Source organism: Maylandia zebra, linkage group LG4, assembly GCF_041146795.1.
Source record: "Maylandia zebra isolate NMK-2024a linkage group LG4, Mzebra_GT3a, whole genome shotgun sequence".
Classification (NCBI taxonomy): domain Eukaryota; kingdom Metazoa; phylum Chordata; class Actinopteri; order Cichliformes; family Cichlidae; genus Maylandia; species Maylandia zebra.
The window spans coordinates 24207393-24228818 of NC_135170.1; the positions used below are offsets into that span (position 1 = coordinate 24207393).

The 21426-nt window shown below is 45.5% G+C and overlaps 1 protein-coding gene across 8 annotated transcripts in view; it reads right to left on the bottom strand.

Annotated features, from left to right (window-relative positions):
• Positions 1 to 21426, bottom strand: part of bahcc1a (BAH domain and coiled-coil containing 1a) — a 64033-nt gene that overhangs the window by 16415 nt on the left and 26192 nt on the right. For 5 of the 8 annotated variants that reach the window (XM_012921407.4, XM_012921408.4, XM_012921404.4 and 2 more), the window contains exons 3-12: positions 16107 to 16289; positions 9990 to 10115; positions 7479 to 9836; positions 6493 to 6607; positions 6192 to 6391; positions 5824 to 5985; positions 4064 to 4338; positions 3420 to 3765; positions 1632 to 2576; positions 120 to 289 (exon numbers count right to left, since the gene is read on the bottom strand). In XM_012921407.4, coding sequence (XP_012776861.3) covers positions 120 to 289; positions 1632 to 2576; positions 3420 to 3765; positions 4064 to 4338; positions 5824 to 5985; positions 6192 to 6391; positions 6493 to 6607; positions 7479 to 9836; positions 9990 to 10115; positions 16107 to 16289 — 4880 coding nt within the window. Of the gene's footprint in view, positions 1 to 119; positions 290 to 1631; positions 2577 to 3419; positions 3766 to 4063; positions 4339 to 5823; positions 5986 to 6191; positions 6392 to 6492; positions 6608 to 7478; positions 9837 to 9989; positions 10116 to 16106; positions 16290 to 21086; positions 21324 to 21426 lie in introns of those variants that run through there. The other 3 variants (XM_023152949.3, XM_076883217.1, XM_012921406.4) reach the window with 3 other exon arrangements.

The window sequence follows — 21426 nt, forward strand, 5'->3', positions numbered from 1 at the left end:
ACAAAAGCAATCAAGGAACATTTTAAGTACAACTTCATTAGTTACTATTTGTTTGAAACATCGTTAGAATTCTGGGAACATTTTGAAGCGTCAAGAAGGGCACACTTTTATAGCCTTACTGGTTCATTGCGAGGTGTCCAGGTGCATTTCCTTCGTAAATTGAGGATCCTGCGGGCTGGAAATTGTCGCTCAGAACTCGCGCTGCTGCTTTCCTCGGAGCCCAGCTCCAGCGCACGGGCCGTGGCCAGGGTAGCAAGGCTTTGGAGGTCAAACATGAGCAGTTCCTCCTCTGTTTACAGAAGGGGGGGGGGGGGGAAGGGTTCATATTGCATCTATACATTTTCGATTCAGATGCCACAGTGGACAGAGCTTATTTACTTAACATTTGTGAAAGGAAACTCATGTCAAAGTGAGAGAGAAAGATGGGTCTTTTTGTTTTTGTTTTGTTTTCTGCAGAAATTTGAGCAGATTAGGACAGTATGAGAAATCAGCAGCATATCTTTTCAGAGGTCACATTATTTTGGACTCACCATATGCTGATATCTCACAGACCATCTGGACTGAGCTTTTCCTATGTAGCCTATCTGCTTATGACACTGAGTAGTCTATCTGCCATTAATGGTCTGAGCCACAAGCTGAATAGCAGATTGTAGCCTAGTCACAAGGAAAATGACATTTTGTTTGTAAGAGTAACACAGTCTTACATCTTAACATGAATAAATAAAAATATACTGAATCGTCTTACTAACCATAGTTGTGACTCTAAATCGACATTTGCTACTTGCCTGAGCTGTCAACAATATCGCATATCGAAGACATCACTGACTCTGGAATCAGATGATACCCTTTTTAAAGAACCATCTTTTGGGAGCAGTTAAATGCATTAGGATGCTGTGGTAAACACAAAACATCCTTTTGCATGAATAAAAAAAAACAAAAACACATGGTACTTTGAAAAACAAGGAAGCTTTTAAAGCCACTTTAAAACAATGGGGTCTAATTAGCCAGGCAATGCTCCAGGGTGCTGAAAACAATGACTGCTTTTGTGATTACACACCAACTTTCAGTATGAAGTGTTATGTTAGTGAGAGAATGAAACAAACTGGTGTCTCTCCTTTAAGTTTAACTCTGTGTATTTGCAGTTGTGCGTGTTTGGGTGCGCGCGCATGAGTGTATCAAACAGCTGCAGGATGGAGAGACACAGACGGTTCCCTGAGGAGAGCTCGAAGGGAGCGTGAGTGAGAGAGGAAGGTGTACACCCTTCACTAGTAGTTCAGCCCTGTCCTCCTGCTTTTTCTCCCTCTCCTGAGGCCCTGCATCATTAGAACAGCCTTTTAGGAAATAAAAGTGGCTTTAACATGCCAAAGAAGAGCAACGGCAAGCACGCATGTAGACAGCCTCTCTGGGGATGTGTTAGAATTCACAAGAGGCTCATGAGACCGGCAGGAAGAGAGGACTATCTGGGAGGGAGCACAGAGCGATGAGGCTAGGCCTGAGGGGGAGTGGGAGTTTGTCTCAATGGACATAGAGGAAAAGGAGAGTAAACTATGAGAGAAGTGCATTCTGTTGATGTGAGTGTTGCTGTGTGAATGTGAATGTGTTAGAGTCATGGAGGAGCCACTGTTTCTCACCCTGGCTTTTTCCACAAGTGCGCTTTTGCTGCTGCAGCTCCAGATCCGCTAGTTCACTCAGAAGCTCGATACCCTGGTGTGGGTTGCATTGCGATGGGGCAACTGATGGTGTACTATATGAGAACAAGGGAAATGGAGGCACATCTGTACAGAACGCAGCAGCAATCAGCAGCTCCAGACTCCAGTAGCAGGGCACAACAGGTTTTGGGGCCACAGCAAAAGATTCCTCGCTTGGGCTAGGGGCAGAAGCTGAGGCCGGGGAAAGACACACAGAATCCACTGAGGCATCATTAGAGGTCATCTTGTTGTCGTGCTGCTGCTCACTGTCCTCTGCGCACTCATTAGGCGGGGACTGTGACTCAGGAGAAGCAGGATCAAGCTCGATGATGGTGGGCAGCTCTGGCTCTTGCTCTCCAGGCATGCTGACCTTTTGAGCATACTCCACCTGAATCTCCCCACCCATCATCTCATCATCCTCCTCTTCTTCCAAGGTAATGACAGCGTCTTGCCTGTCAGGTTCTTCTGTTGAAATGGAGACTGGGCAGGAAGGAGCCTCACACACAGTACTCTCAACAGGTGGACAAACCAGCACCTCTCCTGCAGTTTGTCCCTGCTCCTCTGGTTGCTCCTCCTCTCTGTGGACATAGTTAGCTTCTGTCACGGCTGTTATTTCCACCTCATCCCTCTGCTCCAGAACTCCATCAACCACTCTGTTTTCCTCTTCATGCGCCACTTCCTTGAGTGGGAGTGGCTCTGGAAGGGGTCTGACTACCACTTGACAGTCTAACTCCTCCCCTAGGCTGGCCAGAGACTGGGGAGCATGCTCAGCAGGCTCCACTTGGACTGCGTCCAGGTCAGCTGGCTCAGCCAGCTGAACACCCTGAGGTGACGGTCCGCTCCTGTAGTCCATCGCAATAGCAGGGTATGTGTATCCAGGAGGCAAGTCTATAGATGAAAAGAATATTTATTAATTTAATATTTAACAATTGTCTATTTATTCCAAAAATTCTGATAAACCATCCTCCCAAAAAAACCCACATATTATGATTCCTTAATAGAAAGCACTGTTTTTGTGATGCGGATGTGTTACAGATTACCAATCATACCCATGATAAACGAAACTCTCTTGCTAACTAGGTTCCATGGAGTGAAAAAGCAGGGCAAGGAAATGAAAAAGCACTTTCCCTTGATCCCCCAACCTTAGGAAGTTACCACAAGTAACTGTGTGTGTGCGTGTTATTTAAAGTGGACAAGACCTTTAGTTTATCAGAGAAACTGACACAATTCCTCTGGCTTGCGGGAGCCGTTAGCCAGACATTAATAATGATGAAGATAGTGTCAGGCGTGTGGGGGTGGAGGAGATGTAAAGGCCGCTACTAAGATATTTCTCAATCATTACCAAGGTAACAGTTCTGGAAAGTCCCAGCACAGCCGGCAGCCATTTTCTTCACCGTTTATTCAATCAGAGGCTTTGCCAAAAGAGCTACCCACACATATTACCGCAACACCAGCAGAAAAAAATGGGGTCACTGAACAGTGACAACTCCAGTTATAAATCGGTATGATGCACAAGATTTGACTATATGTTAGAACAGTTTTCTGTTCTCTTTCTGGTTTTCTACATGACTCTGTTATTATACCTGATTAGTGTGAGTATGTTATCTCACAAGCGCTAATTTGATGATTATTGTTTGTACAAAAACCACTGTGCACACTGCTTCAAAGACAGTTTGAAAACTTTTACGCACAGTTTTTGCATTTTTTTTCTAGACACTTCTTTGCACTTACCAGGCTCCAGAGACCCTGGGTATTCCTGTGGAGGCTGCCCCTCTCCCGTCTTGTCTTCGGATTCAGGAGCCTTTAACATTTGAGGTGGAGCAGGGCTAATGGCAGGTGAATGAGGTACTGCTGCAACAGGGCTAGGAGCGGGGCAGGGTGTTGAAGGAGTGCTTTTGGGATGTTGTCGCAGCGAAGGGGACTGACAACAAGGGGACAGGTGAGTGGTGCAGGTCCCAGGGGGTGAGGTGTTTCTCTGCGGTGGGTTGTAAGAGTAAGCTTTGGCAGGTTTAGATGTTCTTGGCTCTGAAATGAGTTCTTCCAGTTCAACTGAGGGCTCGTCTGCTCTCTTCTGTATCTGTGGCATTAATACAAAATTATTGCATATCTAAATTTAGTGAACAAGTGATTTTATGCATTAACCAAATAGTACATTTATTGCAATCTGGTTGACAGCCAATGCTACTTGCTTTTCTGTATTCGGGAATACACTTTTTTTTTCCCCTGTAGGAAAGTTGGCATATCCTTCAAAGAATATTATGCAAATTGAAAATAGACTCAAAAGTCACGGGATCCATGACTCGCTTACGCTTCGCTGCATTGCCTGCACTTTTGCATGTATTAATCTCCCTTGCGTATTTTGACTCTGCAATCACCTGTGCATTGTGAGCGGGTTGGTGCTGCATGTTCATGGCATGTGCAGCTCTGTGCTGCTGTGGCTGCTGCTGCTGCTGAGGTTGAGACTGCAGTTGTGATTGCTGCGACTGGTGACTCTGATGCTGATGCTGAAGCTGTTGATGCTGCTGGAGAGCGTACAGCTCCTGTTGCCGTAGAAACTGGGATCGGGAGTACACAGCAGGATGTTGCATGTGGGAGGGTGGGCCCCGGGCGCCGTACACAGGGGGCCACAGCCCTGGCTGCTCCATCACATCTAATGAGAAAAAAAAAAAAAAGGAGAAATGTGATGGAGGGGGCTACCTTAGAACAAAAACACATGCATACACATACACACACACACTCTACATCACTTTTCTTTGGGCTCATACGCATTGACAGTAGGCACGACTCACTAGAATACATTAGCAAACAGAGAACAGTTGTGTTCTCCATATTTATCATTATGTGCCTCCCACACAACTATTTCAAAACACTGAAACCATTATGGATCATTTAAAGAATCATTGTATTCACATTTATAGCAACAACATGTATCCTTTAAGGAAAAAAAGATTTTTGACTTCACAGAACAACATCTCCCCAGGCAGAAACAATCCCACACTCTCCTCCGCTCTGAACAAAAAGCTGTCTCTTAAGAACTGCTTTGAGAATTTTGGAATGCTGGAAAAAGACGTTATGAAAATGATGAAATGTGAACAGAATATAATGGTCATAGGTTGATTAGAGGTCAAAATGCTGTGCTGGAAATGCATGTTTTTCTCGTCAGAGCATTCGTCTCGGCCTTTATGCCAAAAAGTCCCACCTTCCCGGCCAAACCACAGTAGGGGTTCTGCAAAAGGGCCCAGCAGTAAGCCTGGTTCCCATGTGTGTGGGTGTACAACCTGTCTCATTATGTGGATTTAAGGACACGCACAACTCCATATGGGTGATCTACAATGACAGAGGTGCCTTTTGGAAAGTACTAAGACCACACTATATAGAACTACATAATGAGCATCTTCATAATATCTGTATTAGCACTGTGCTACACACTCCACATTAGCGGTTTTATTATCCAAATGAATTTGATCTTTCAGCTCCTTTTGCAAGACACACTAAGAATTTCGCCACATAAAATCGGATATGAAAATATTTCCTGTGGGAAAGTTTCTGTGGATGCACTTCCCTTCTCAGCTGAAACTCCTGTGGCGCGCAGAAGGAAACATATCGTCAAAGACTGGGAGCCAATTAAATTTCACAGTCTGTTCACTGAATACGCATCTACAATGACTCTGGTGAAGTGATTTTCACCTCATTCACTTCCTCTTCCTCTGCTGTGGTATTGTAGGGGCAAAATAGCTTTGTATGAGCATCCTGAACTACTGAGAGTGCCACTGTTGCCAGGCCAAGCAGTTGGCATGTAGCAATTATCATAAGATTGCAAACTTATCTTAGCCCAAAGTAATATTAACAGTGAAATAACTCGTTTTAGTTTCACAGAACATAAGCTAAATTTGGTGCATTTCTGCTGCTTGTGTTGTATTTATTTGGATTCCCATTAGCATCGGCCTTAGCCCTTAGCTTCTCTTCCTGTCAGTCCTCATTCATCCATACACACACAGTTAACAATCACAAAAACATAAGCATAATAACAAACAAGCTTTTCTTATTTTTACTCTTTGTATACAGATACTGTACCAGTGGAGTTTGCTGTGCTTTGTAGATCGATTAGATTAACATATAAAATGCCATGGCTTACCCAGGTGATGGGTCGCAGGATGGGTGGGAGGCTCGGAGGGCAAGACCACCAGTTGGGCAGAGGGGTCTTGAGGCAGAGGCAGGACTGGCTGCAGAGGGCCTGGCATGGCTGCAGAGAAAGCTGGTGGCAGATTCTGGTGTAGGGTTGTATGACCTATACCTGCTTTATAAAGAAATTAAATTACAGAATTCCATATAAACAAAAGAACTTTAAATATATGTATCAGCTGATCAAATCAATTCTAAACGTCTTTGTTTTGGCCTTTTTTTCAATAAACAAAAAAAAGCTGGACTATATGTCTTTATAACACATGAATAAACATAAACATAACCATAACAATAAAATCCTGCCATCAGAAAGCGTCTTACCATAAGAATGTCCCGTCATCCAGAGAGATGGGCTTCCAGTTCTTGGCATCCAATGATGGTGAGCAGAATGTGCAGCAGGATCTCCCAACTGGCCAGACTGGAGGGACGTCCCGCCCGGGACCATGAGATGAGAGGCAAGGTCTCCGTGACAGCTGCTGGAAGGGTGGATCCTTGCAAATTCCACCCTCTCTTTGTTATCCCTGACATCAGAATGACATAAAGATAAAGAAATACAAATTAGAATGTTTCTGTAAAGATTTTAATTTATTAAGTATTGAACAACACCTTTAAAAATACATACCTGATATATGCATCCCTCTCCCTGTCCAAGCAAGTGAGACCTATTTGTTCCTCACTCAGCCTCTTCCTGTCTTCCTCAGTGGTGGGATCTGACAGATACATGGAGCGGGGCTGCCCTGTGAGGCAAACATCAACTTTCACCATTGTGGATCACAGTGAGAACAAAATCCCAAGTCTCTCGCCACTTGTCAGAACCGTGCCGCAAGTTGCAAATGAATACATTTTGAGTATTAAATGCTTTTGTATTGGCAGAATTCATGCTAAAACCATATAGTGCACAGTATTGACATATTACTGTCTTATTTGGAAAGAAAAATAACTTGCTTCATAATATAATAACACATTCAGATATTTATGAAATAAAATTGAAACTTGATGTAGGTCAATTTTGTCCAAAGTTGTTTTGTTTTTTTAATATTGTATTTTTTTGTATATCTATTTATTTCCATTTATATACTGTTGTTCTCAGAGCGAGGCTTAGAAATCTTATATTAATTACTTTTTATCTTGGCAACTCTAAATGGACTCAGACTTGACATCTGTAAACATCATGGTTGATGCCTGTTTGACTCACTAATGTTTGATTAAGGGCAACTAGAAAGTTAAAGAGGGGAAAACCAAGTTAAAATCAGCAAGGCATTGTTTGGGACTGCTGCAGAGGAAATTTATATTTAAACCCATAAGTATTAAACTCCATTCATAGAATTAGCTATGCCTATATTATCCTGTAATGGATCACGGGGACTGGAGCGTATACCTGATGGCAATGAGTGTGAGAATTATACCATTCTGGATTTTTACTGCATTCAGCAAAGGGTATCACCACAAAATCAATATTTTTCTGGCTTTTTATCCGCTTAAAAATGTGCTTTTTCCTGTTTGTTTATTTTCTATATGGCTGTTTCTCTGTTTGCAGCGATATTGTTGGCAAGTTACAGATAAAGAAATATAAGGCCTTCTCACAAGCCAGTGACCTGGATTGCTTACCTTTCACAGACGGATGGACCCTGCCCTGTCGGCTGTTCGGATGATTTTCAGCTGAACGACAAGGTGGTTCCCTCTGTCTGGCCACCGCCACCGCTATTCCTACTGGCGGCTGCCGCACCTCACTTTCACCATGACCTGGCTCCCCCATTTCCCTGCTCCGCCCGTTATAATCAGGACGCTCACTGTCATTAGCCGTACCCTTCCTGGAAGGCAGAGTCTGTTTGTTGCCCTGCAGGGCACAGCTCCCCCCAGATGGACCTGATTTGAGATTTCCTAACCCCCCAAATGGATTCTTTTGGGAGACGAGCAGTGGTTGTTGCTGGTTGCTGTACTTTAGTAAGCTTTTCATTGCACTGCTCTCTCCCTGAGTTGGACCCTGGGGATCAGGTTGCTGCTGTGGTTGCTGCTGTTGCTGGCTGAGGGGAGGTGCGGTGGGGGGCTGTGGAGGAGGGAGGCTTATTCCCGGCTGCTGCTGCTGCTGCTGTTGTTGTTGCTGCTGCTGCTGCTGTTGTTGTTGTTGCTGCTGCTGCTGCTGTTGTTGCTGCTGCTGCTGCTGAGAGTGTTGCCCACCAGTGCTCCCCAACTCCATATATGACTTCCTCTGCTCCTCCTCAGGTTGCGACATGTGGTGAGGAGGCCTCATATTCCAGGGTGGCACTGGGGGCTGCTGGTGGTGGTGCTGCTGCCCACTGCTGTTGCTGTAACCATAAGGAGACATGTCCATCTTTCTTTTAAGCTCCTGACTATTCCCCTGGTTCAACTCAGTGGGTGTCTCTGGGCCAGGTCGGCCATGCTGCTGGTGGCGAATCCTGGCTACCTTTTGGCCGTCTCTCTGTAAAGAGCAGCTACCTCCGGGACCACTGTGTTGTGTTCCACTGTGCTGCCCCATGTTTTTACTTCCAAGTGGGGAAGAGTTTGGCGGGGGTCCGGGATGGGAACAGTCTCGATAAGGAGAAGTGTTTACAGAATGAGGGACCGAGTGCCCTGCCTTGGGTCCCTGGGGCAGCGAGGGTCTGAACACATCCATTTCCACACCACTGTTGATACACTCAGCACTCCGCGATCGCACTACTTGATGCTGCTGTTGAGAATGTGGTGGTTGTTGCTGGGGAGGTGGAGGAAGCTGTGAGGACTGAAGGTGTTGATGGTGGGATTGCATCCAGTCTGGAGCCTTCTCTGTCTTTCTGTATGGGTGCTGCTGCTGCTGCTGTTGTTGCTGTTGTTGTTTTCTGTGCCAATTACTGTGGTGCCCACCGCCACCATTCTTTTCGATTGTCTTGTCCTTGGCATTGCTGCCTCCTCCTCCACTACCCACACCCTGGCAGTCAGGGTTATTAAGCTGGAATGGCCCATTAGATTTATCGCCTACGTCTGCCACAGATGGCACAAATGTAGGCCCTGTGACTTTAGGTTCTCGCCCCACATTGACTGGCCCCCTCTCGTGCGAGGCAGGGTTGGCTAGAGGAGCAGGTGGCGGTGGGCAGAAAAACTCTGGATGGTGGTGTGTGTGGTGGGAATGATGTGGGTGGCTGGGGTGGAGCTGAAGACAGTGGAAGCCCCCTGGATGGGGATGTGTATGGGGGTGAGCATGAGGATGTGGATGGGCCCCTCCAGTAGCAGAACTCATATGTAAGGGTGGGGGTACAGAGTAGGGCAGAGAGTGGTGAAGTGGTGCCTGACCCCTTTCCAAACAGTCTGAAGGTTGTTCACTGATCCTCATTTCCCCACTTACCCCCTCTTTGGTGCAGCGGCCACTGCCACTAGTCCCCAAATGTCTGTTCTGGCTGCTCCCCCCACCACCCATAACCCGAAGGGTTGTGTCCTCACCGCCACAGCTGGACATGGACACCTTAGCCCCTGCTCCAGTTCCTGGATCTCCATTTTGCATCTTGCTATTGTGCAAACAGGCACTGAGGGGCTTGCTCATACTTTGAGGGTGCTCTTTACTGTACATCGTGAGCGACGCCTTATGCCTCTCCAGGGCCCGGCTGTTTACCTCCTCCAGGGGCAGCGGGTGCTGAGGATAGTGCGGGTGCTGCTGATGAGTGTGAGAATGGTGGTGGTGTGTTGGCTGGGGTGGCTGGTGAGCGTGGTGCTGCTGCTGTTGTTGCTGCTGCTGCTGTCTTTCCTTAGCCTCTTGTTTACCACTGGATCTCTCCTTGTCCTTGACATTTACCACTCCTCTTTCCACAGACCCCTCTTTAAGACCCTTATGTATGCCTGTGCCTACCCCTTGATCTCTGTCTCTGCTGCAGGACCCCTGAGTGTGTCCTGAACCTGCCCGAGACATTGGTGGCAGACTATGATTGGCTGAGATGAGAGGTGGCTGGGATGGGAGACCTCGAAGGTAGAAGTTCTCTATAAAATAGAAAAAAGAAGACAAATTAGTCACGGAAAGAAAAAAAAAAGCATGCTCTCAGTATTGCACAGACAACAGCACCAGACTATACCGCTTCCATTTGAATTCATATTATTTCCGTGTGATAAAATTTTAATAGTCTCACGTCCCACCTTTTTGTGTGTCATAGAAACGGTGTTGCCCATAGAGAACTCCACTGTTGGCATGGTGATCCAAGTGGCTCATAGGAAGGAACGTGTGGGCCAGACTCCCTGAGAATCGAGGATACCCTGGACCTGCTAAGATATCAGAGAGGGAGAGAGTTGATAAGAAAGGATAACAACCACAGAGATGCAGTTATCCAGTGTAATCCTTCAGGTCCAATGCAGCTGGTGGTGTTCATACGCAAATAAGTGCTGGCTGTGCCTCACATGTTTGCCTTTCCTGCTGGAGTTTAGAATGAAAACAATAACAGACAAGCCTGGGGATTTCTGTAATATATGAAATTTGTCTTTGAAACATATGGTGCTTTCTTTAACTCACTCTTAGAAGTGGCAGCCGCACCTTGAACCATCTGAATGGGGTGATAAGGATGGATTTGAAGCTTGTGTTTGCAATGAACAGAGAGCTGGGCGGCTAACCTTTACTGACCTACATCAGAGGTAAGAGGTCATCGGGATGTTGGGCCTGTAAGCTAGTACACCTGGGCTTATTACACCAAGCCCATCTGGAGGACGTTTACGCCACAACCAAACAAAAAGCTCATTTTGCAACGGGACACTGGAAAACACAAAGGACTTTGAGTGTAGAGGAGAGAAAAGATGGACTGAGATGAAAGCCCATCGCAATATCAATACAAAAAAAAAAAAAAAAAGCATCTCTATGACAACCCACTTTCACTGCATTTGAGTAACTATAGCATCTAAACACATCAATGTGAATTAAATTAGCCTATCTATGCTACCGTGTAATTAATCATTTCACCCAACCAACGGAATAAAATCGAGGTACTGTAAAGGACACACAAAAAATGTCCAATAATGCGATGATGTTGCTTAGTGACAGCAGCGCTATAGCGTAATTTTAGTTTAATACTTTAAAAAAGCATGATTAAATCCAAGTCATCAGTCTACATACAAGTTAAAGAAATAACTAAGGAAAATAAAAAGACTATATATATATTTATATACACACACACACACCGTCACATGAGTGAACCACTTTTGTTGAAATGGAAAACCAAAAAAGACAGAGACACACTTTTTTGTTTCTTTTTTAATTCATAGGACAGACAGGTCTATCAGCCCACTGTCATAAAGTAAAATTTAAGTGATTAATTTCTCTTCAGCTCAACTATTAGACCCATCTGTCGCTGTAGCTTTACTTTCCAGTGCAGCTCATGGATGGCGTAAAAAGGATACGGGCCGAAAGAGAGGAAAAAATTTTCGGAAAACGTGCGACCTGATCCCAGAAAGCGCAGATGCACTTTATTCGGCCATGTGTTTTTGTACACACATGGTTTTTACAGCAGCTATGAGTGTTGAATGTCTCACTTTCTGCCGGTGGAACAATGGGGCCCGGTCCCAGCTCTGGGGAGGGAGGAGTGTTGTGGTGGGCTTAATGACCTCTTCTCAGTGCGGCCTCTGCATCCTCCCATCTTAATTAATGAAATACACAGAGGAGGCAAACAGCCCTGCAATAACACAGGAGGTGCTGCTTTCTGAGGAGGGCAAAGGGGTGATAATTACATACCCTCACTTTTCCCTTTTCCCGTTTTTCACCTATGTTTCTACCTTGTTTTTTTTCCCTTCCCATCCCCCCTCTTTTGTCTCTGTCTCCTCCTTTGCTGTCATGATTAATAAGAACGCAAAATTATGCCAATTCATTTACAGCTTGGGGGGGGGGGGGGAGCTTTGTTTAAGCAAGTCATTTTTTCCTTTGATTTCAGGAGAGGGAAAAGCAGAGAGCTGTTTGCCAGTCTTTATCCAAGCTGGGAGAGGGTCTTTTTTTTTTTTTTCTGCGGCAGCATGTTGTTTGTGAGCGTGACGATTGATGGCGTAATCCCTTTTCACAGTGTGGTCTGGCTGTGCCCGATAATGCCAGCCTGCTCAGTTTCAGCATGCTCTCCACTGGGGCAGCAAGAGGGGGACTGCTGGGCACGGCGGAGCTCATTCAGCCATTAATCTGGCCAGGACAAGGGAAGCTGCTACTTCTGCTGCCGCTGCCGATGCTGCTGCAGGCGACGTGAGCAGGGTCTTAGTGCAGTCTGCTGACTGCACAGCAACCTCGCTCTCCTTCGCTCCCTCCGCACACTCACACATAAACACGCCAGCATCAGCAAGTGAATGGCAGAGGGGAGTTCACAGCGCATGCCTTCCTTTCCACCGGCAGAGCAGGGGTGAGAGGCAGAACAAACAGAGCTGCATCCCAAGGAGGGATTTCTAGAAGTTCTGAAGGTATTTCTCGCAACATGGTGGGTTGAGAGAAGCAGGCCAACAGGGAGGACAAAGAAGGGGGTTAGATATAGAACAGCACCTAGAGGCAGAGGAGAATTATTCCTGCTGCTTTAGAGGCGGTTTCTCACTAGCACAATACCAGTCCTCTTACACCTTCTCTGAAGACATTCAGTTACTGATAAGGCTTTCACCACTTTTGATAGAAGAAAAAAATAACATAAATGAAAATTCTATTTTCTCCAGGGAGGTGGCTGTAACGCATCAGAGACGAGGAGATAGAAGGATGGAGAGAGAGAGAGCACGCCACAGGAAGACCGAGAGGAGAGGAGGAGCAGCCTGAGCTGCCTGTCAGGTCCGCTAATTGAGAAAAAAGTGACAGAACCATCAAGACACAGAAAGGGAGGAGAAGAGGAGAGGAGACGAGAGATGTTTGGCGGAGGAGGGGCAGTGCTGTGGTGGATCTCTTCAGGTTTGACTAATTGAAAGGAAGGGATGCAGACTGGCACAGGAGAGAGAGAGGGAGAGGGAGAGAGAGAATGAAAGAAGCAGGAGTAAGGAAGAGGAGAGGCGGGGGGTGCAGCTTAAATCCTACAAAAGGAAAAGCAAGCAACTGCTCACAGAAGGAAAGATGGACAACTGAAGATAGGCTTGGAAAGGCGTATCAAACAGAAGTGGATTAGACAGGTGTGTGCAGGCAACTCTGTGTGTGCGTGCACGCGTGTGTTTATATGTGTGGACAAAGATATGAGACTGCGATTATTTTTGGCATAACTTAAGAAGTCATTTGGACCCTGGCCAGCTGGCCTCGGGACTGCGAGGAGTCGGCAGGTTTTCTTTTTATTCTTTACCCACTCCCCACCCTTTTTTCTCCTCTTTTGGTCATTTTCATTTATTTATTTATTTATTTTTTTCATTTTTCCACTCAGTCGATTCAGTGGGGTTTATTCAAACAGTCCCAGACATGAAAATAAATCTTTCAAAAGCTCGGTGGGCCTAATTTATTTTAACAGGTGTTGTGAAAACATTTTACATTTACTGAAACATTCACTACACTGCATCTGCCCCTATTTTTGTGTCCCCCCACCGCCGACCCACCCTTCTTCTTGCATCCGTAGCCGTATACTAAGACTCCGTCTCTGTGACAGTGAGGTCACAGCACTGCTCAGCTCAGCAAAGGAAAAAAAACAGACAATTCCTTGTGGTAACATACAATGGCTGCTGCTGTAGCTGGCAAGAAGAGATTCTGAAACAAAAACTTCCTTTAATCTCTGTTAACTCCTCTGACGTCATGAAAGCCACTAATGATTTGGGTCTTGTTGCTGTGACCTTACAGAAATATCCTAGAATTTGTTAGACTGGCTGTACACTTTCCTTTTCCCAAAACAATAAATCTTTAACCAAAAGTCAACAAAAGACTGTTGTGTTAAAAAAGAAAAAAAAAAAGCCTTTGCCAAAGTTATCCTTACCGCCAGTGTCATTTAAAGGAGCCTAAACTGACAGGAAAGCACGTCCAGACTACTGCCCATGCCAGGGCAGCTGAAGTTGAGAGACCTTTTTTTCCCTCTTATTTTAGCCAACCTGAGAAACTGAGGTTGAAAGTTTGCGATGGGATATTTTGTTACTTTAGTAGCCAAAGTAGGGGCGTTTCCATGGATATGTTTAGGGTCAATGCATAAGGTTAAAATATTCAAATTTTTGTAACAGCCCGCATAATCAGTAAAAGAAGTGTAATGCTGGTACATCTGGGTGCTGAAACCTTGAAAGAATGCTGCATTTCTGAACATTTTTGCTGTTTTCTCCGGGCTTAATGGAGCAAAAATAATATCCATCTTACATTTTATGTGGCTTTTCTTTATCACCAACTCATTTCAAATGCCCGCAAAACTTATTATATTGAAAAGAGGAATTAATTCTTAATTCACTCACCAAATAGGAGTAATAAAAAATAAATGTGATTAGCCTGCTCCATATAGCCACAGTCCATTGTTTATCCCCACTAAGTGACTAGTTAGCAAGCAAAGGAGATAATTGTTCTCATCTGCTTGTTACGTGATAGATTTTGGGCTTTTAATCTGCAGAAAAATGTGTCAGAGGAATAGCGGAAACAAAGACGTTCCGCGCAATGACAGGTATATGCCAGAAACGTGCGAATCGTAAAATCGTTTTCGAATACAAATTTGAACTGCTTTGCTTAGATATGCATGCAAGCAGCCACTTTAAAAACAGAGAAAAAGAAGAAGAAGAAAAAAAAATAAAAACACAGCACTTCTTTGAGGTTACAAGCGAAACACTAATGCACCGACACAAGCACAAGTCAATGCCTGCTCTGATGCTGGTGGGGTTCTGCTGACACCCGGAGAGAGAAGGCGAGAGTCTGGGTAATTGTGCCGCTCATTTTGATGACTTGCTTTTTATGCAAAACAGGAAAAAGACAATATGCAATTATCTTGAGGAGGGAACAGCTGAATGTGGTTGATGAACAGTCTGGATTCAATCATGCTCTTAGTGCGTTATATGCAATTAAACTGCAATAGAGATAATGGCCTCCATTGCCAACTGAGTAATAATCCCAGTCATAATCACCTCCATTACTTTTATTAGGCTTGGCATTATCTTCATCACTCTTAATATTATTTTACTTTTCCACAAGAAGAAAGTGTTTGACAATGAAACCTAGAAAGTATAAGATAAAGGAAACACTGATGCTTACAAAATGAGTTTGGAGGGAAATGTCTGAGATTGGGCTGACGCCGAAGCTAATATTTTGGAGAAGTCTAGAGTTTAATCTGGTGTAGCATCTGTCCACTGAGTCAGCGGCCTGGTGCCCGGGGCATCAGAGCAAGGAAGTTGCTGGGAGATATCATATGACTTAACAATCTTCATGAAAATACAGCATCTCAGCTGTAATCCACTTAATCATCCCTGGACACATAACATGCAGGTGGGGTGCCGCTGATGAGTGACCACGAATTTCAAAAAAAAAAAAAAAGAGAAAAGAAACACTTCCCACTGGTCTCCCCACCGATAACATCTGGGCTATTCTTAGATAATAAATATATTATAACCGGGGGCTGAAATAACAAGAGTCCATCCAGGATTGTGATTCACCAGGTAATTTTAGGTGGCCATCACAGTGCGTAATTAGCAAGATGTAAATCTGAAGGTGAAGACACAGAAAAGCTGACCTTACGTTAATATATTAATAAGATGATTTGTCTTGTGTTTATCTGTCACCCCAATTAATTCCTGAAACACCCAACTTCATTAATCCCTCAGCTTTATCGTTATCTGACTTCCTGGCTGTATGGAGACAGAATATGAGGTGTTGAAGTTGGTTTGTGAGTGTATGTGCGTGTGTGTCGAGTAAGGGTTTAGTAATTCTGATTGGTGGGAACCTTTTTAAGACTGTGATGGAGACACCGGCTGAAAGCTCTGCAATCACTGCAACTTTTTTTTTTTTACTGGCACACAGTCGCATGTGCTGCTTCAGAGGGCCCTGAGTGACATTCCTGCTGACATGAATCGAATACCGCAAGATTCTGTGGCTGAACCTTTAACCCTGTGTCTGTATCCAGAAAACCGTGGCACAGTGCTCTATCCCAAACATGCTGGGTGTGGGCCTATTTTAGTGCATAAATAAAAGGGTTGGAGCCCAGACGATTATAAGCCATACTTTGGTGCAAACCTAGCGCGACACAAAAATATACAATATCAGAGTAACAATACACCGTGCAAAGCTGCCTCCAATAATGCCAGGACATAAATATCACCTCATCCAGATGGTGCGGTCAGATGAGGGGCTGTGTGTTTGTGTACATGTGTGATTTGAGGTACCTTCATGCGAATGGGGAAACCAGATTTGCGAGGCGCTCGAGTGGGGTCCGCCACGGAAGGAGGGCGAAGAGGGCGAGGAGGGCGGCCGGGAGGGATGAGACGGGTGGGAAGGAGGGGAACCCAGACTACTGGCCAGAAAGGTCCCCATGAAGGAGGCAGAAGAATTGCCCATCAATCCACTGCCTGCATTCCCACAGGAACAAAAGGTAAGGAGAGAGAAGAATGGTTAGAATTGGGAGTGTGTGTACACTGGGACAGTGAGTGTGACTAAAAAGGAAAAACAACAAGAATAGCTTTGCATCTCAGTGTGAGGCCCACTCATATATACATATTTTTCTTCTCTTTTTTTGGTAGAATCATTAAGCCAGGCAAATGTGATCGCTGCTCTCGGGAGAGGCTGAATGAGTGAGAGAGCGTATGTGTGTGACAGAGAGAAAGTGTGAGACTCTCCTCCCCCTCACTGTCAGCAGAGTCCTCTTCCCTCGTCTTCTCTCCCCTCACACCACCTCTCCCCATGGGCAGACAGAGGTCTCATCTCACAGCTGAGTACACACTTTCTCAGGCTCTCTCCCTCTCGCTCTCACACACTTTTGCTCCTGCTCCCCAGTGTCCCTTTCTCAATTTCTCTCCCTCCCTCCATTATCTTGTGCTCTCCATCTCTCACTTTCATGCCCTCAATCTCTTTTATTGCTTTGCTCCATTTCACCTCCTCTCTGTCTGGTTTTCTTTCAGTCTTGCTTTTTCTCTGCGTGACGCTGACAATCCCGTGCTCTTCTTTCTTCTCTGGTTCCATTTCGGTGTTTCACTCCTTTCTCCTTCCTCCTGCTTTGTTACAAAAGCTGTCTTCACTCTTCTCGTCCCCTCCTCTGTCCCATTTTGATGTGCAGAAATACACCATGCCTCTTCCAAATCCTCATTGTCTCTTCCTTCCCTCCCTCTTTCCCTGTTTCTAGCATTGCTTTGCTTTGTTCTTTACCATAATAATGGCACCAGCAGAGCAATCTGTCCCTGGCTGGCTGAACTGTGTGTTTAACAAGACTATGATGAGTAATTGACCATTTGTAGCAACGCCCGTATGACTGGGGGCTGATTGTCTATTATGCATTGCTGGGCAAGCTGGAGAAAACACACTGATTAACCACTGCTTAAATTGCATTCCCATTACGCGCCCGCCAGTGCACTTGAGCGAGGGGCCCGGGTGCCCAGCTCTTTGCGCATTCATTTCCCCCAAGTCACACCACCGTGAAGTCTCATGCATATGTATGAAGTTGCCTGTATGAGAGCACACATGCAGATACATGCTCAGACACACATTAGTGTATCGTATATCGCGCACACCAAAACACGGGGAGAGCGACACAGTAGAAATTCATTATGAGCCTCTTATGACAAGCTGATCTCCCAAGGAATGCTGAGTGATTTGATTTTCTTGGAGCATGAATCAGTCCAAACATGCATCGATCCTTTTTTTTTTCTTTTTCTGGGAGTGTGAGAACAATTGTGTGGGAGCCTTAATCAGCCAGCCAGTGAGTGAGCACATCCTCTGGGCAGACAGCAGGGATAAACCCATCAGTCTGCTTCTCGCTTTTGCACCGAATAGCCTATGGCTCATAGGCCAGAGCACAGAAGCATGCAGAGGCGTGCGCGCACAAACACACAACACGTACAAAAGCACCTCTGTCACACTTGGTACCACCGCCCCAGACAGGTGGAAATCCCCCACGATCCCCAACCTTACAGCGCCCTGCCTCGAAAAACTACCTTACAACCAATCCTGCGTGTGTGTGTGTGTTTGTGCGCATGTGGATGCAGCGACACTCTTGGAGGTCTCTGAAATTTGATCACAGAAAGAAATGAAGCCAAAGTGTGTTGTGATTCATTTCTCTTTTGCTGTAGATTATCTGGATTATCAGGTTATCTTAGTCTAAGCCTGTAAAATTGGGCTGGAGGTTTTTATTTAGATCCACTTCTAATAACAAAACATTGGAACAAAATAATGAGACTACATCTCCTAAATCACACGGTAGCAAAAATCTTCTATTTAATCAGATTTCAATTGTCTATAGCAACATTTCACATGTTGATGGGAGACACTGTTAAGTAGCCTGGTCACATGCTACACTATCCATGCTGTTCTCCTTTTGCTCTGTATCAGTCCCCATTCCCCTCTGCTGCCACCTCCTATCACTTGGTCCCTGTGGAGGGCTCCTGGCACGGTTCTGCGGAGTTCAGAGTGGGTGTCGGGGGCCAGTGGAGGTGGGGGGTGGGTGGGTGGATTATGGCCAGCATGCTCACCAGGCACACATCCAACCTTCATCATCCAGACACGTCGGGCTCCTGTATGTCACCGCCCTCCATGCTGCACACTCATTGCCCCCCTCCCCTCTTCTGCCTGTCGCCCCCAGGAACCCCAGCTTTCCTCAGTGCCTCCGGCTCACATAAATCAGCTAATCCTCCTGCATTATTAACAGCCTTGCCTCAGAGTGAGAGAGGGAGAAAGGGTGAGAGAGACATAGAGTGACAGAGAGAGGCTGCAAAGCCCCTCTTAACGCAGTGAGGAGAGAGCCTCTGCCAGAAAGACAAGGAAAGGAGAAGGACAATACATTAAAAAGGGGATGTGTAGATGTCGGGCAAGGAGATCTTTGAAGTTTAAGCCTGTGTTCAGGGAGAAAGGGATTGAATGAAAACCTCAGAAGGGTCTTGGATCAAATCAAACCACAAGCCCATCCCACAGCACAACCAAATCAGACCTTCCAGTGGTCCAGTTTGGCCATGGCATCTTCACTTGGTGAAGGACTGATGTAAACTGTAGCAGGTGAGAGTTAGTGGTTGGCAGACTCCTCAACCTGTCAATCACACTAAATAACCTCTCCCTTAGTGTTATAGTTGCCTCCTACTGAAAGTATGCTGTGCATGACGCCACACAAATTCCTGCTTCTTTTTTTTTTCTTCAAATTTTCATACTCTTGTTTAGAAAACACAAACTCCACTCACGCTGCGTTAATACAATGCCCTCCCTGAACCCATTTAAATCCTAATGAATCAGAGGTGTCGGTGAGAAAGCACATAGGTTATAAAAGTGGGCTGGTTTTTCACCTTTCTTTCACTTCGGATGCCAACTAAAGCAGTGCAGAACAAGTGGAATAAAAGTCTGAGCCATGACGGCACCACTGCTCGACTTACTATTACAGTTTTAGTGGTGTAATAAATAGTGACTTAGCCGTTGCTCCACCGCCTCCTTGTAAAAGTTATGTTTTCTTCGCCTGTGTGTTTTCTCTAAACTGTGTTTATTTATTTCTCCAGTTCCTAAGTGGAGCCAGCAGTGCAGTTGTATGCGCTCTTAAGAAAATCGGGTCATGTGCATCCTAATCGGCACCGATCCCTGACAGAGATGAAGATTAATCCTATTAGGGAATTAAAGGAGAAGGGGACACCGGGATAAGGGGAAACCCACCTCCCTTCCTGACATCTCAACACCACATCCCAACACTCAAACTCACACAGTTGTGTTCACATAGATCCAGAGAAACAAACACAAATGCCGCAGAACCTCCGGAGGTGGAAGTGTTAACTAGTGCTACTGTTTTGCTCCGGCGTTGGTGTGCAAGGGTGAAGGAGACCAGTTTGCGTGCAACAACAAAAATATACATGCATGCACACACAATAATGTGGGCCCAGGCATGGGCCCCTGAGGGCGGCACGGAGTGAGCAGCAGGCAGGGAGGCGTAGCTAGGAGAACGAAGGCCCAGTTGTCATGGGAACGAAAGAGAAACAGCGCTCGAGGCAAGGAGGCTGAATACAAGCCATTACAACAGCAGTGGGCAGATGCAGTTGGTCAGCATGCTGCTCAGCAAGAACAGCCAGTCTACCTTGAAACCCCACTTAGGTCACAGTTGCAATCAAACACACACTCGTCCAGTGAATTTAAACAGGTTTCAATTGTCAAGTTGAGGGGAGGGATGTGATGTCATCATACAACTCGGGGTAATTTGGGGCCTTGACGAAGCATAATACAATCTCATCTGCATGTGGACCACAAAGTGATGGGGTAAAAGGAAAAAAAAAAGCTAGGAAGACAACAAGCACCCACCCACAACATCTTGTTCTTTTCAACGCTGGGAATCAGATCAAAAATTTCTCCTGAAGAGGCAGACGCCCATCCACATGCGCTTGTGTTTATGAGCATGTGAGGGAGCACATGGGGATCTACAACTACGCCTCTAAGAAGAAGAAGAAGAAGAAGAAGTACATTTATTTCACCTTGGATCATATTTCTCTGTCTGCTCTTGAAAAACAAGCCAAGGCAGTCTAAAGCCCTCCGTCTTATTCACAGACCGCAGCCCGAAGGGACGGATGGACGTGTCATCTAGACAAAGAAGCCAGACGCACAATGAGAAGTGAGAGTGATGGTGACGCGAGGAGAAGAGAGACGGAAAGAAAATTGCAGATGTGACTGCATCAACCTGCTCTCCACAGCTCAGTGATCACCAAGTGCCACAGAGTGGAGGGAAGAAGCAGAAGAAGAAATGCCAGAGAATAAAAACACACAGACACACAACCAGTTTATAAGAGCTCGTATCAGAGAGTCTGTGAGCAGTTTAGGTCGCTCAGTGAACGGTCAGTGCCATGTGGCAGCTGTACTCTCTCTCACTCTCTCAGTCATGTCCTCTGACAGAAAATACACACTCCCCTTCTTGTCTTAAATGAATGAAATTAACATCAGATTGGTGATTCAAGGGAAAATAAATATAAATGTACTTCTTCCAGGAGCTGCTAGTTACTGGCACTGCTTTAACACAGAAAGAAACGCGACAGAACATATACTGGTAAGCTAGGTTTTATATTATATCAGACATTTAAGAATTTCTGTGTTTAGCTGTAAATTGTAGCAGCTTGTTTCTTTAGCACTTGTTTACGAAAGAACCCACTATGAAAGTAGGAAACAGCAAGGAAGAAACAGACATTTGAAGAGTTACTTACCAAGTAAAAACATACTGAGCAGGATGCTCGTTGGTAAGCGAACTTCACTCCCACTTCAGTGTCTTTTTCATCAGAGTTTCCTACTAATGTAGTTCCATGTTCTGCCCAGGAATTCAGACGCCCAAGAAGAAGCCAGCCAGACTTTCCACACATACACATTCACTCAAACACAGGACTTAGTTTTTGACCCTCCAGTAACACAGACTGGATTGGGCAACTGTACACATCAGCAGCCCCAGACAGACTGCACTGCTACCCTGGAGGGCCGCTGACTAACCCAGCACCTACTTCCTCACAATAAAACACAGATGGAATTTCAAATGGCTACTAAAGTGGGGGG